The sequence below is a fragment of the Podarcis muralis genome, chromosome 14 (assembly GCF_964188315.1).
Source record: "Podarcis muralis chromosome 14, rPodMur119.hap1.1, whole genome shotgun sequence".
NCBI classification, from domain to species: domain Eukaryota; kingdom Metazoa; phylum Chordata; class Lepidosauria; order Squamata; family Lacertidae; genus Podarcis; species Podarcis muralis.
Genome location: NC_135668.1, coordinates 37180543 through 37196278, shown reverse-complemented (window position 1 = coordinate 37196278; position 15736 = coordinate 37180543). Strand labels below are relative to the sequence as shown.

The 15736-nt window shown below is 46.8% G+C and overlaps 1 protein-coding gene across 3 annotated transcripts in view; it reads left to right on the top strand.

Annotated features, from left to right (window-relative positions):
• Positions 1-15429, top strand: part of XPO6 (exportin 6) — a 50307-nt gene extending 34878 nt beyond the window's left edge. For all 3 annotated transcript variants that reach the window (XM_077918407.1, XM_077918408.1, XM_028705690.2), the window contains 12 exons: positions 996-1155; positions 2916-3008; positions 3845-3989; positions 4774-4920; positions 5593-5782; positions 7054-7209; positions 9200-9314; positions 9903-10074; positions 10711-10872; positions 12168-12266; positions 13094-13324; positions 14707-15429. In XM_077918407.1, coding sequence (XP_077774533.1) covers positions 996-1155; positions 2916-3008; positions 3845-3989; positions 4774-4920; positions 5593-5782; positions 7054-7209; positions 9200-9314; positions 9903-10074; positions 10711-10872; positions 12168-12266; positions 13094-13324; positions 14707-14808 — 1772 coding nt within the window. In that variant the 3' untranslated portion in view covers positions 14809-15429. The remainder of the gene's footprint in view (positions 1-995; positions 1156-2915; positions 3009-3844; positions 3990-4773; positions 4921-5592; positions 5783-7053; positions 7210-9199; positions 9315-9902; positions 10075-10710; positions 10873-12167; positions 12267-13093; positions 13325-14706) is intronic.
• Positions 15430-15736: the final 307 nt, after the last annotated feature.

Below are 15736 nucleotides of genomic sequence, written 5' to 3'. Positions count from 1 at the left end.
AATCTGGCTGCCACATTCTGCACAGACTGAAAGGCAGCCCTGTGTAGAGCGTTTTACAGTAGGCTAGGCATGTTCAAGGTCAAAATGGCTGGTAACCGCCCACAACAGGCACGCCAACTCCTAGGGGCTGGGGCAGTTTCGACTCCTTCCCCACCAAAGTATATCCGCTGCTGAAGAGCACACCCACAAGAAAACACACTGGGATTTAGTACCTCCAATTAAATAAGAGGAGTCAAAGCAATCTTAATTTTTGTGGCCAGAGGTGCCATCTTTTTAAGAGACACAGGCACCCTCAATCCTCTTAAGAAGATGGCACCTCTGGCCACAAAATTAAGATTGCTTTGACTCCTGCTGTTTAACTGGAAGTACTAAATCCCAGTGTGTTTTCTTGTGGGTGTGCTCTTCAGCAGCGGATATTAGAAACATGCAGCTTCTCTATGTTGCAGTTGTCTAGAGCCCACCCCCTTGAACCAATCAGGATTTTCTATCTACGATTAAACTACTTTGACTTCTGCTGTTTGGGTCCCTGTTGTTGCTTGTGTGGTAGAGCGGGGCCACCCTGTTCTGAAAAATATTTTAGCCTTTTGGGAGGAAAAGAGCTGCAAATAATTAGTAAAGATTAAAACCCCAATGTCCTCTTTAACAATGCCCCTTTCTAAGCTGCCTAATTTAGCAATCTTGCTTGCATTCGGTGCTTGAACTGTGACCTGCAAGTCAGCTAATGCAGAGCAAATGCATGTAATGTAATTATGGTAAATGTTTCATTTCCTGGCAAGCTATCTGCATAATTAGATTTCTCCTATGAGTGCCTTGTGTGTTACAAGGTTAAGGCTTCGGACAATCTTTGTATTTGAATTCTATGAAGAGTTTGTGCAGGAGACAGCCATTTCTTTAAATCACCTTAATGGGCAGTAATTTGTCTCTATTAGCAGAAGCACTTGTATTCCGGTTTCTCCTTGCATTTTTATTCCCACTGGCTCATGCTGTCCTTTCAGGTCACAGGCTGAACATCACTGCAGAGAACGACTGCCGGCGCTTACACTGCTCCTTGCGTGACCTCAGCTCCTTGCTCCAAGCGGTTGGTCGGTTAGCTGAGTACTTCACGGGGGACATGTTTGCCGCGAGGTTCAGCGATGCTCATACTGTAGTGGAGAGGTAGGCAGTGTGACCCTCTTATAGAGTTGGATTCTGGGACAGGCCTGCTAATAGCTGCTGGCATTTCAGCTCCAGCCGCTGTCTCTTTATGATATGCCTCCTGTAGGGCTTTACGCGCAGTCCTAAGAGAATCCTGCTGCTCTATATGCTGCCAAATGCCAAGGTGACTCCTGCGCAGTTTACACACACTGCTTAGAAATGCTGATGACTAAGCAGCATATAAATGCAGTTAAATAGATAAAAGAAATAAATAAAACACAGAAATCAATAGCACAGCATTGTTAAAATGCTGAAGAATTTTTAAAACAGACCATAATTCAAATACACTATAAAGCAATCCCATTATAGCACCAAAATATAAACACCATTGATTACAATATGCAGCCGTGATTATGGGTGTTGTTCTTCCAATGGAGAAAATAGAAAGATGCTTTATACCAAATCAGGCCACTGGTCTGTCTTGCTCAGTATTGCCTTCACTGACTGGCAGTGACAGTGGAAGTGGAAGGGCAGGCATGCAAGCCTCTTACTTGTGGGCCAAAGCAGGCAAGGATCCTGATTTGACCCAGGAAGCCCTATTTCCTCACCTGTTCTACACTGATGTGATATGACCTCAGGCAAAGCCAGGACTGCAAAGGACTAATGAGCCTGAAAGTGTACATCTGGTTGTTTATCTGCAACTGGAATTTGTATTTGGCACCTTTGTAAATTTGCTGTGAAATGCAATCCAAGGTAAATCTGTACCCGCAGCAAGCAATATTTACATTCAGCACTAAACGCGGGTATGCTGGGTTTGGTCCTGCCCTCCTGTCAAAGTCACCGACGGCAGATGGGGATGCCATGATCTTGCCCACCTGTCAGATCCAGCCCCCCACCCCTCCATTAGAACATACTACTTGTAAGGTTTGGCAGGCTGGATGAGGGTTCGGAACTTTCCAAATCAGATGTCTTCAGACTCCTTATTTGTTATGAAGCCCTGTATCCAAAAAGGACATCCTACTTTCCCTTTGAATAGCTCAAAGTAGCTAACAACAAGAATTTAGAAACAAATAAACATTTGTAAAAAAGCCACAAAAACCCAGAAGCTTTTCTTTTGGAAATTATAGGAACAGAACTACCTAAACTGCATAGAAACTTATTCATGTATGCTACTACAGCGGCAAGAATGTTACTTGCCCAGAAATGGAAAGAAGCAGAAGTCCCAGCAAAGGAAGAATGGGTACAAAAACTTATGGAATATGCAGATAACAAACTTTTTATAAAAGAATGGAATTGGTTTATTGAATATTTACAGATAAATTGTAAACAGATAAGAACATTGGCAGGATTAGTGTAATAACCTGCAGTTTCATAGGAGTATATATTTAAAATAGATGAATAAATGAGCAGATTAAGTTAATTTGGATATGCAGAAGATTTTTTTTTTTAAATTAAGGAACTGCAGAAAGAGGGGGAAGGAAGTCAAGTTTTGAAATGTTAAAATGATTGTAAAATTAGTGAAATGTATAAACCTGAAAATCATTTTTTTAAAAAATTTAATTGCTAAAAGCAATTGATCACAACATCAGGCCCCAGAATGTCTTCCACCAGCATTACTTACAAATGGGCAAAACTGGACACACGTTCCCTTCCTTTCCCTTCTGTGCATAGATTCTGTGCATCCAACCTAAAGCAGAGTTTATGTTCAAGATAACAGAGGATCCTGTATATTATTGAGTCCCACTTTTCCTCATTTCCTTGCCTCTTATCTCCTCCCACAGGCTGGTCAAGGTAACTCTATATGGGTCCCAGATTAAACTCTACAATATTGAAACTGCTGTGCCATCTGTCCTGAAACCTGACCTTATTGATGTGTGAGTATGATACAATAATAAAAAATGCAGTATTAGAAAGTGTTTTGGAAATGCTCACTTGAAGTCTGGTTCCTTACTGAAGCCAAAAGACATGTTTTGTTCCTATGCAAGGGAACTCTCTAGAGTTCTTCACCCTGCAGTCGTTGATAGTGATGGGGGTTGGGAAAGATCTTTCCTGCACAGGAAATCAGAGGGGCCCAGCAGAGTCTGAATGACCACAGCCCAGCCCCATCAGACGTCCATTCCCAGCTGACGATCCTCCTTATCCAAGGCTAAACAATGCGCCCAAAGTTTTGCTTCTCCATGTCCTGTGGGAGGGAGTTGCACGGTCAGAGTGCCACTGTGGTCTGTGCAGCTTCTGTAGCAGCTTGTCAACAGTCCGTTTAATAGATTATGGCATTGCTAGGAATGTCAGATGTTTTCACTCCTTGACTCCATAGGCCCAGCTCATGTGTCTCATATCCTTTCCTCTGTGTTGCTCACTCCCTCATGATGCAACTGCCCTAGCCAAATGATGTCATGGACTGCTATGACCTGAGCCTAGCCAACCAGTTTTGCAGAGCCCGCATGATGTAGTGGTTAAAGCAGCCTTTCTCAGCCTTGGGTTGACTAGTGGTCAGGGATGATGGGAGTTGTAGTCCAACGACATCTGGGGACCCAGGTTGAGAAAGGCTGGATTAGCATGGGAAGCTAGGAATTAGCATGGGATTAGCTAGGAAGCCAGGGTTCAAATCAGATACACAACTGGAAATGAGTACACCTGAAGCTTATTGGTCTTGTGTACTTCTATTCCCTTCAACTTGCATTTGAGATTCTGTCTCTCTCTGTTTCTCTAGGCATGCACAATCCCTTGCAGCCCTGCAGGCTTACTGTCACTGGCTAGCACAGTTCTACGGTGAAGTTCATCGGCAAAACCCCACACAATTTGTCTCCCTCGTCTCTACTGCCCTGGAAGCAATCACTCCACTAATCAGTTCTAAGGTACCATGCATGACCCAGAGGCATCAGCCATTGTGTACAAATCCAAGCCTTGAAACTATCCCTCTTTTGCCTGGCAGGGTGGCCATTCTTGTGCAGGGGACGTAAATTAACTTTTGAGGTTGGGGACCGGTCTTATTGGTCAATGTGTATAATGGGAAGCTGCCTCATTGGAACTGTCAGTAATGAACTGCTGCTGGGTTGAGCTACCATTTTGCAGCTGCTTGAGCTTCCCTTTCTTGGGTGGGAGGTGATCTTTAAAAGCGAGTGCTCAGGAGAACAAAAAAAAAAACCAGAACCGGAGCATGAGAACTTTTGCCTCCAACCTGGTTCTCCTCTGTCCATCCTGTGCTGTTTAGAGCAGTGGTTGAGCTGCAGTCCTCTCCAAAACTTTTCAGGTTGGGTTCTGGCTGCTCCTGTCTTTTGTCTTCCTTGTCACCAACTGGGGAGGCTGGCTTAGCTTTTTGATAAATGGCTATCCCTCAGAACTCCTGAGGGGTCTTAAACTTCTTGCTGCCTCTTGTAATCATGGGCTGAAAGAGCGGCATAATCAAGATTCTGGCTAGGTTATTCTTGTTGCTGGTTGGTTCCCCATTCATAAGCAATTGAAGAGGTTCCAGAAGACCAGTGCATGTCCTTCAGCTGCCCCTCCGTGGAGTAGCCGTCACAACAAACCTGTTCACTCTTATGTACCATTTCTGAATCTTCTGGATCAAACCCTTCTGTTGATTCAGTTACAAAAGAGGCTGAATATCTCTGTCCTCCTGCCCCCCCTCTCCCCACTCAGGTACAAGAGAAGTTACTGTTGTCCTCCTGCCACCTGCTCGTCTCCTTGGCCACCACAGTACGCCCCGTGTTTCTTATCAGCATCCCAGCTGTCCAGAAAATGTTCAACAGGATCACAGATACTTCTGCTCAGCGCCTCCCTGATAAGGTACGGTGGGACTTAGTGAGCGAGCTGCCATTGTATTGGCTTGGGTAGCGGAGCAACACCACTGCATGTCCGTTAGCTGTAGATGGTTCAGACACAAGTAATTCTGGGTAGCTTAGAAGTGCCTGCTTCCAATCTCACAGCTGCTTCCAATAAAGAGAGGGGAGAGGAGCAGCATGCATTTGAACCATACACGTGTGTTTTGCTTAGAGCCAGTGTGATGTAGTGGTTAAGAGCGGTAGACTTGTAATCTGGTGAACTGGGTTTGCTTCCCGGCTCCTCCACATGCAGCTGCTGGGTGACCTTGGGCTAGTCACACTTCTCTGAAGTCTCTCAGTCTCACTCACCTCACAGGGTGTTTGTTGTGGGGGAGGAAGGGAAAGGAGATTGTTAGCTGCTTTGAGACTCCTTAGGGTAGTGATAAAGTGGGATATCAAATCCAAACTTCTCCTCTTCTTTTTAGTGCTCAGTAAGCCTGTTGACTCTAAGCTCTTTGGCTCTGCTGTTGGCATGTCTGTGCAGTGTAGTGTCAAGGCAACACCATCTAAATGGTTGGACACCAGCATCCTGTTCCCTTTCAGAGCTGCTGATTGTGTTTCTTCAGCTCCTCCTCCTCTCTCTCTCCCTCCTTACCTCTTTTCTTTCTTTTTGTTTGATCTGTCTTATTCTCCGCAGGCTCAGATACTCGTGTGCCGAGCGCTCTCAAATATCCTGCTGCTGCCATGGCCAAACCTCCCGGAAAGTGAACAGCAGTGGGCCATTCGCTCGTCTAACCACGCCAGCCTAATCTCCGCCCTCACCAGGGATTACCGCAGCCTGAAATCCAGTGCCATCTTGCCCCAGAGGAAAATACAGCAGGACGATAGTAAGTTCCCCCAATACAGGCCTTGTTAGCAACAGCAGAGTAACTGCTAGCACAGTCGAAACTGAAGGATCGGTAAACCTCTCTGACATTCTGGCCAAAGTATCTACATAGCAGCTTTGCATAACTGATGTCTCAGTTCCCAATGGTCCATTGGCAATTAACCCTTGCTTATAGCTGTGAGTAACATTGAGATCTTGAAGTCCCCCTAAGTCCAGGAGAGGTTGATATCAGTTTTGTTTCCCTTCCAGCTGGTCCTTCTGGGGAAAATAAGGGGATTGGTGCTGGGGGTTGCAAAGTTTGGACACATGCATCTCTCGTACTCTGTAAAGTGTCGTACTCACTAATGGTACTATATAAATACAGTCATCCCCCCCACTTGTGTGTGACTGTGTATACATGTGGCACCAGGCAGTCAATTCCTAACCTGAAATGGCAAGAGACAGCTGGAAAGTCCTTGTGGCTCACAAGGAAACCTTCCCCAGAGCCTGAAAAGGATGTCAGTGAGCCAAAAGTCCAGGGAAAAAAATACTCCAAGGGCTCCAGAATGGCATGTGGGAGCTCTCGCTGATGCTATGGTACCCCGTTCAACAGCTGTTTGGCAGGAAGCGGTGTGTACTGCAGCAGGCTCCCCACTTACCCAAACCCAATCAGGGAGACCTTGTGCAGCACTTCAATTAAGGTTTTAAATCCTAATTCAACCTGTGGTTGGTGGTTGAGGGGGAGAAGGAAAGGATTTAGGCACTTTTGCAACCGCATGTTTAATCAGGGGTTTAAAACCTAATTAAACACTTGATCAGTGTGGGGAGGGAATAAGGAGGCGATGTCTCTGCCGCCATCATTTCCTCCTCCTCCCTTGTTCACCAACCAGCCGCTTTCTTGTTTGGCAGCCCTGGATCACTTCAGATGGATCCAACCTGGAGCAGTTTGGGGCTGCCTAGACAAATCCTGGATTGGCCCAGTTTGGTTTGGGATCCTGGATTTGTCCATACTCTGGTGATTATGCTGCGTCTCTTCAGAGACAGGACAGACTGACCCATTCTCAGTAGAAGCTGTTTAGGAGGAGGCAAGGACAGTGTGGGGAATATTGCAGAGATGCACCTCTGGGATGGGTGTCTTGGGTCCACATTTTGTAATTTCCCATGGAAAACCTAGCCATTTTCTCACGGCAAATGGTTTGGGAATTTCGGGCTACCACCTCTTAACTTTTATCTATTTTCACCCCCACTGGTGCCCTGGGCTGATGGTTTGAATGTCCTCTCTTGATTTTGCAGCCAAGAGAGTTATCCATCAGACTCTCGGCGTCTTGGAAGATATCGTGGAAAGCATCTCTGGGGAAGCCACCAAGTCCCGCCAGCTCTGCTACCAGTCACTACAGGAGTCTGTGCAGGTCTCGCTAGCCCTCTTCCCAGCTTTCATTCATCAGTCAGGTATAACCACAGGGCAGCCTTTCCAGGCGTGGGTCATTCAGGAGCTCTCACCTGTACCTGGCAAGAAGTCCCATCGGGCTGCCATGGTCGTACAGGCGCTGCCGGTGCCACATTAATTCCTGCCCCCGCCCCCTGCCTACACTTGTGTTGAGAATATTCATCAGGAATCAAGATGGCACTATGCATGCCACTGGGCTGTCCCAACTGGTTGATCTTTTCCATGTACAGGGAACAATTCGAACACAGATCCTAGCAGGTCTCACTGCAGTGAAGAAAATCTGAACGAGGCTTTCAAACTAAATGTGGGTGGTTTGCAAAGGTGACTCGTTAATTTGAGCAAGCAGAAATTAAGGGCAACCCCAAATGGTTTTTTAGGTTGACTTTAACTGTCATTTCATTTTGAGCGGGATTATATTTGCTTCTGCTACGTCTTTTGTATTTTATTGTACTTGCAGTGGCCTGTGGCTACAAGCAAGAAATGCTTATCATATTGTGCCCAGGGAAAAGTTGGGAATTTGCAATGCAGGGGAGCCAAGAATCCAACTTCCTAGCTGTACCGGCTTAAACCCAACCGGTCACGATCCGCTCTTTCTATGGGAATGCTTGCTTTGTCTCAGCCAGTAGGAATCTTTTATTATCTGGTGGCCATCACTAAAGTGGAGAAATAACTCTCACCTGCTCAGTCGCCCAGGTACCTATGTTCCTACATATGTAAGAGGTTCTATGGCTTGGTCTGTGTTTTTTTGCTCAGGTGCCTCATGCGCTCCTGAACTTCAGTTTTGATCCTGCATTGCTAAGTCTTAGCACTTGGCTCTGTATGAGTTTCCAGGCTGCACATGCCCTCTTCTTGAGAACCTACAGAAAACATGTTGGATTGCAACCCAAGGATACAACTCTAGATTACGACCCATAGCCCACTTGTAATTTGTTTGTTTAAAATTGTATGTTGCTTTTCCATATAAATTTGCTGAAAGCAGCTCACAGCGTAACAAAGATACAAATACAGTGCTTCATTACAATAGCAATCAAAAATTCAATCACTTCAAACGTAACATGACCATCAAATAAATAGCTTGGTTTATCTGAATGTTATAACATTTAAAAATGATAATAAAACAAGCTATTGATTGTTAAAACGGATCAATTAATGACAAATAAATATTCCAATGCAATCATATATCAGCACTAAGCTAAGCAGCAGCCACTTAATGGCAGTACTATACCAAATGGTACGAAAACTAAAAAGTGTATAAAATGTTTCATAGTGGCTGAGCAAGTTAGTTGCTGTCACACAAAACCTCACATCCAACCCTAAACTGTGGTCCAACATTGGTGCTAAAAATCAACCTAGAGCAAGGGTGTGAGCCCGAAAGAGGAGCAGAGCATCTAAAATCACAAATGCCTGTAAGCATGACAAAAATTTAACTGTAAATGTTCAAGTGAGTAATGGGTGTGAGCCCTCCCTGAGTTCAGCATGATTTCTTTTTGTGTAGGTGCACAACTGTAACACTAAGTATGGTTGTTTGTTAGAGGTTACTGTTCATTTCAAGTGTTTATTTTATTTTATTGGTTTTTTATTTTCTATATGTATATAGGCCACCCTCTTAACAGAGTTTAGGGTCAGGTGTCAGAGATTTTTTTTTACAGTCCTGCATTTCCGCAGTCAGCCACTAGAGTTCAATCTAAACCATTCTGTGCACTAATCCAGTGCCTTGCCATTGACTGTGGGGCTGTACATGCTATTACACTGATAACACACACAGCCTTGTCACCAGCTGCTTAGCTGTCCATTTCTCGAACCTGCTGGTTAAGGAGGGCTAAGATGTCAAGCCTTTGGCATTAGCTGTGCAGTAGGTGCCAGGGGAGGATTCACTTTGCCAGTCCAGTGTCAAATAGCAAAGGTGGCTCCTGCCCAAGAACAGTCACTTGTCAAAACATTGCTTTTTTGTTAACACTTTTCTTTCTGGCTCCTCCGCCTTCCCGTCTCCAGATGTTACAGATGAAATGCTGAGCTTCTTCCTCACCCTCTTTCAAGGGCTGAGGGTGCAGATGGGTGTGCCTTTCACTGAGCAGGTCATACAGACGTTCCTCAACATGTTCACCAGGTAACCCACTCAACTTTCTGTCGCTAATCTTTTGCTGCTATTTCTTTGACACAGAACATGAATATGTAATAATAGGATGGAGCTGAATACTGAAAAAGAAAGTACTGTTTTGCAAGGCATATAGTAATCTGTGGAACTCACTCCCACAAGGTAGTGGCTTTAAAAGAAGGTTAAACAAATTCATGGAGGGTAGAGGTATCAGTAGCCACTAGCCACAATAGCTGTGTTTCCCCTCCACTGTCAGAGGCAGCAATGCTTCTGAATACCCATTGTTTGGAATCAGAGGAGGGGAGAGCGCTGCTGCTCCCAGGTTCTGCTTGGGTTCTTGCAGGTGTTTGGATGGTCATTGTGACAATGGACCGTCTGCCTGATCCAGCAAGCTCTTCTCATGGATGGATGGATGGATACTAAGAAATCTGCTGCATCAGATCAAAGGCCAATTGTTCAGCATTCTGTTCTTAATGGTGGCTAACCAGATAGATGCCCATCATGTCAACTCTTACTCACCTTTCCTCTGTAAACAAATGCTCTACAGCTAGACCCAAGTCTTCCTGAAAGCTTAATTGTTTTTTGTGTTGTGCCCTTAAGAGAGCAGCTGGCCGAGAGCATCCTCCATGACGGGAGCACCGGGTGCCGAGTGGTAGAGAAATTTCTGAGGATCCTTCAGGTGGTGGTGCAAGAGCCAGGCCAAGTCTTCAAGCCTTTCTTACCCAACATCATCTCACTCTGCATGGAGCAAGTCTACCCAATCGTTGCGGAGGTAGGGCCATCCTGGGGCTGGGCGAGAGACAGAAGGGGATGGGGCAAGGCAGAAGCTCTTGCAGGGTCCAACTCATGGGACAGCAGTGGAAGCACACCCCTGAGAAGCCCTTAGGGCATCTCTGTAACAGATGTACACCACTTGGTGGCTTGCAGTCGGATGCACAAATTGACTCCTTTAAAAAGGATCCATTTTTCAGACACTGCCAAGTGATCTGTCCTCGGGTGCTTTGTTCACACATGGTGAGACCAATGGCAGGGAGGAGGTAGGCAGCAGCCAAACTATCCGCGGGAATTAAAATTGTCAGGAAAGCAATGGCACTGTTTATTATTTGGCTTCCCTGTGGAAAGAAGAGGACTGAATATTGCATGGAAATAAGCTGCCTTTAAACTTTCATTGGGTGGAATATGGATTGAAAATCAGATGGTCATCTTACTTTCTTTTAAATTTTATTTTCGAGAGGGGCAGTGCTTAAAGGGTGTGCAACTGCAGCACTAACCCATGACTGCTGCCTTCTTCTGCTACATAGCAAACGCCTCCCTCTCTGACCATCCACCTTGGGCTGTGCTGGTAATGAGAGCCGTTCTGGCGATGGGCGTGTGGTGACTCCCCGCGTGCTTTCCCTTTGTCCCCAAGCGATCCTCTCCCGATGTGAAAGCTGAACTGTTTGAGCTGCTTTTCCGGGTCCTTCATCATAACTGGCGGTACTTCTTCAAGTCCAGCATTCTGGCGAGTGTCCAGAGAGGCGTAGCTGACGAGCAGATGGAGAACGAAGCACAGTTCAGCGCCATTATGCAGGTACCTGGACGGGAGTCGGCTGGTGTTGTCTCTTCCTTGCTTGTGAGGGCCCAGATGCTTCTGGCTGGCAACTGTAGGAAACGGGTAACACTGCAAAATGGGGCTCTGTTCTAGTACCTCAGAATGGTTAAAACGGCTTACCAGCTGCAAGAAGGCAACAGTCCCTGGCTTTCCCATGAGTCCAAGTGCTGTCCTGACACATTAAGGGAAGGACCTACTTGATTTGCATTGTGTTCTTTGTACACTTTGAAGGCTCAAGACCTTTTCAAAAGAGGCAGTGCTTAGTGCAACTGCATATTTTAACTTTGCGACTTCATAGAGGTGTGGAAGATGGCGATGTGATGGGAACGGCCTGTGTTATTTTAAGAAAAGCGAGTTAACTCCTTGGTCTGGATGTTCAAGCAAATCTCTGGCATCTGCTTTACCAAGTAGCTATTGTGGAGGTCTCACCTGAAGCCTGGAGTTGCTCACTGAACCCACGGGAGAAGTTTCTTCTCCATACACTGTTGTTCCTTCTGTACCCACACTTGTTCCTCATTCTGTTGTCTACTGAGAGCCTGTTTGGTGTTTGGGGCCATTCCAGGCAACTTCTGCTGAGGTTCCCTTCTCATTCCAAGTGCTGAACACTGGTAATTTGTAAGCAGAAGATTGCTAAAAAGCTGACAGCTCAGTAGTGGCTGACTCTAGCCAAGTGCTTCTGGCTGTTGGCATTCCAGTTGGCTCATGCTCTTTGGGAGAGGCGCTTTAGCTTAGTGTTCTCTGACTGTTCTGCATGGCCCAGGATGTCTGCATCCTGCTAGGGAGTTGTCTGCTTGCTGCTGCCGCCATGGTCAAAGTCCAGTCTCTAGTCTATTCGGCCATTCTCAAATTCTTGTTTAACTCCCTGAGGTGGTCTGAGCAGAAGTAGGAAAAGCTCCTTCCCTGGCCCTGTTTCCTTCAAAGCCTCAGTCTCTGTTTGGAGAAGGGCCACTGAATCCCAACCATTCCTGCTTCATCTTGTAACTTGATGCGAGACAGTCTCAAGGAAGTAAGATTTTACAACAAGAAGACATCCCTGACACGAGGATCGCTGTCCGCGATACAGACGTAGCCGGTCTGGAGCCGTCCAGATGTGGTCAAACTAAGACTCTTCCTCTCATCAGCTGCAACCAGTGTGGCCAATGGGCAGGGATGATGGAGGGTAGACAGTATCAGGTTCCCTGTCACTGGTCCAACGGCTATTCAAAGAGCTTCTAGTTTTTGGTTACCTCCTTCAATGTCTGTTGTCCTGATAGGCTTTTCCCCCTGTTCCATAGGCATTTGGCCAATCCTTCCTGCAGCCTGACATACACCTTTTTAAACAGAACTTGTTCTATTTGGAGACTCTGAACACAAAGCAGAAGCTGTATCACAAGGTAAGCTCCCTGCTTTCCAATGCATACAACAGTACATTCTGTATCTTGCTTACACAAAGCTCTGGCAGAAGAGGGATATTTCAGAAGGCTAGCAATTCTGGTTCTTCCTGCTTATTGCCCCCTAGTGGTCCATACACTCGGGTGCTCTCCTTGCTGGAGTTGCTGTTGCTTACGTGTTGGAAGAGCACAGGCCTGGCTTGTGTCATAAATTAAATTGGCCTGTGCAGAGAGGAACAAGAATCTCGCTCAGGCAGAACAGGGAAACTAATTCTCCTTCAACTTGGAGAGGGAAACGGGAAGAGCTTTTTTCTAATGCCTGTGTTGAATACGCTGCTCCCAAAACCAAAATGCCCAGTGGCGGGTGGCTTGCAGAGGATCAGGTACATTGAATGAGCATGTCAGAGACCCAGGAAAACAGGGCCCCTCAACATACTGTAGGCATTGTGGCAGGACTCTTTGTCATTGTTTAATCATAGCAGATTTTACCCACATTTTCATTGTGAGTGCCACATTATCACAAGAGCTAACCGTTTTAAATGTTGTCAAAGCTTGCTAGGGCAGGTGTGTTCAGCTAGTGGAGTGGTGAATGCCAAGTTGCCAGGGGTTTTTACTTACCTCTGCATCCATGGAGGTGAATGGACCCTGGAGGTGTGGCATAATTCAGCTTCCATGAGCCACTGAAACCAGGCCTATCAGATGGTCCTGCAGAGGGCAGAATAGGCTTTCCCATTTGCAGAGCACCTTGCAGCTTCACTGATCCCCCAGAGCTGCTGTTTTTCTGAGCACTGCAGGAGCTTGCTGAACGCCCTTGTTCTCTTTCCCCACAGAAGATCTTCCGGACAGCCATGCTTTTCCAGTTTGTGAATGTCTTGCTTCAGGTACTGGTCCATAAATCACACGACCTCTTGCAAGAGGAAATTGGCATAGCTATCTACAACATGGCCTCCGTGGACTTTGATAGCTTCTACTCGGCCTTTCTCCCGGGGTTCTTGGCCGGCTGCAATGGTGTGGACACCAACCAGAAAAACGTGCTTGGAAGGAACTTCAAAATGGACAGGGTGAGGCTGGCTTGGAGCTTTCAGGTGGGGTTGTTCTGTACGGACAGACTGAGAACACACACACACACGTGCCCCAAATAGTACTTCCTTGAACTATCATGTTTTATTTGAACGAGAACATAAGAAGGACCCTGAAACTGAATCAGACCAAAGTGGTTCGGCATCTAGCCCAGCATCATCTTCTTACCATAGCCTGCCAGATCCTTGCAGGCAGGATGTAGACCCCACCCTTCATGCCAAGTGAAGTTGTGGTCAGCTCCCTTCTGGCCCTCTCCTGCCATGTCTGATTTACCATCACAAGCTCTGAAAAAAGCCTCCAATGACGCGTTCAATGTATCTTCCTTCCCTTGGACTATAGGGTAGCTCAAGAGTATTTTCCCACCCAGCCCAGCATCATCAGCTCTGACTGGCAGTGGCTTTCCAGGATCTCTGTGAAGGGTCTTTGTCCTCCACAACTACCCTGTTCCTTCTTGAACGGGAGATAACCAGGCCTTGAAACCTTCTGTAGGCAAGGCATGGGCTCTGCCACTGAGCTACAGCCCTGCCCCTTGCCCTGATGTTGTGGCAGTAGGACCCATAGCATAAGTTCATATGCTGTGCAGGCAGAAGGCCCCAGCATCCTCACTTTTAAAAAGGTCTTCACAGAGCGACAATTTCCAGAGTTGCATGGGCAGAGGGATCGATTGAGGAGAATTGGGGTCTCCTAACAACCCTCAGCTCCCTTAACAAGCCACAGTTCCCAGGGTCCTTTGGGGGAAGCCATGATTATTTAAGGTGATAGGTCCCATTTGCACTACACATTTAAACAGGTCTCAAAGAGGAAGGGAAGCTCTCAGAGGAATGGCTGGTTCAGGACTTTGTGCAAAACTGTGTGTCCCATCAGACTGCACCTTCTCATGGCTTCATGCAGAGAGTTTCTCCTGCCTGAACTCCTGGAAAGCTGCTGCAGCCAGTGCAGACAGTACTGAGCAAAATGGGTCATCAGGCTGACTGTGGATATAAGGCAGCTTCTGGGGGGTGACATTGCTTTTGTTTCGGGGCTGCTCACTACAAAGGTTTCTATTTCCCTTAAAAACTCAGCTCTTCCTTCATGGTGACATTTCAGGCCGCCTCACACCCACACAACTTAGTTGAAATTAGCTGAATAAAATGGCCCCAGATTGTTGAAAACGGAGCCAGGAGATATTTGGAAGAGATTGGGCAAGGTTGGTGCCATTGCATTCTCTAGTGTCAACACTCCTTTGGGGCAAAGAACTAGAAGGATTGGTTAATCCTGTTGTTGTTGCTGTTGTTGTTGTTGTTGTTGTTGTCGTCGTCGTCATTGTCATCCTAACCGTTGGCTGTCTCTTCTCTCCCGTCTCTCCCCACCACCCCTTTTCCAGGACCTGCCCTCATTTACGCAAAACGTGCACAGGCTGGTCAACGACCTGCGCTACTACAGACTCTGCAACGACAGTTTGCCCCCTGGGACCGTGAAGCTATAGTTCTCGGCACCGACTCTGGCTCGAATCCCTCTTGTGAGCGGACCTGTGCTCCTCGTGTTGCCGCTGCCTCCGCTCCCCGATCTCACCAGGCCGGCTGGATGCAGAAGCACCTCCCCCGTGGGCCCCCGTGCCTGGGAGAGCTGCACGCTGTGCCCCCACCCTTGTCCATTCCCCTTCCAGCTCCTCCTCGCAGCTGAGCTGTGGCAGCTCTGTGTCCTACAGGGTGTCTCGAGGCCCATCTGCAGGCCGTTCCTCTATAGCTGGATGTTTTTGTCTTAATACTGTGGCATTGGCAGATTTGCAGGTTCCGGTGACTGGTCTTGTGCATCAATCATGAGGCAGAAACGCCAAAGACTACTTCAGATGTTCCCACCTTCACATCATTCCACCTGCCTCCCTCCCCTCCTGCACCTTGCTGCTGGGGGGAGGGGAACATCCCATCAACTTTTTGTTTTTAATTGCCTTGAAGCCTCCCCTGCCATTGGTGGGGAGACAGACGGACAGACAGACAGAGCTCTGTTTTCGTGGGGTTTTTTTAAAGAAAAGTTTTTTCTCATCATTCCATTGTGATACTAAAATGTGCTTAATGGAAATAAAAAAAGTGCTTACTTTGTTGTTTTAGACGGGCTTGAGATCTATTTAGGTACCTTCAAGGCCTTTCGGGAAGTCTTGGGGAGGGCATAAACTCTGGGCTTCAGACCAGTTCATAGAACCGTAGAGCTGGAAGGGATCCCCAATGGTAATCTAGTCCAACCCCCTGCAATGCAGCTGTCTCTGCTAGAGCATCCCTGACAGATGGCCACCCAGCCCTGCTTACAACCTCCCAAGGGAGTCCATCCCACTGTCAAACAGTTCCTACTGTTAGAAAGTTCTTCCTGATGTTGCGTCGGAATCTCCTTTGTTGTCACTTGAAGCCATTGGTTCGAGT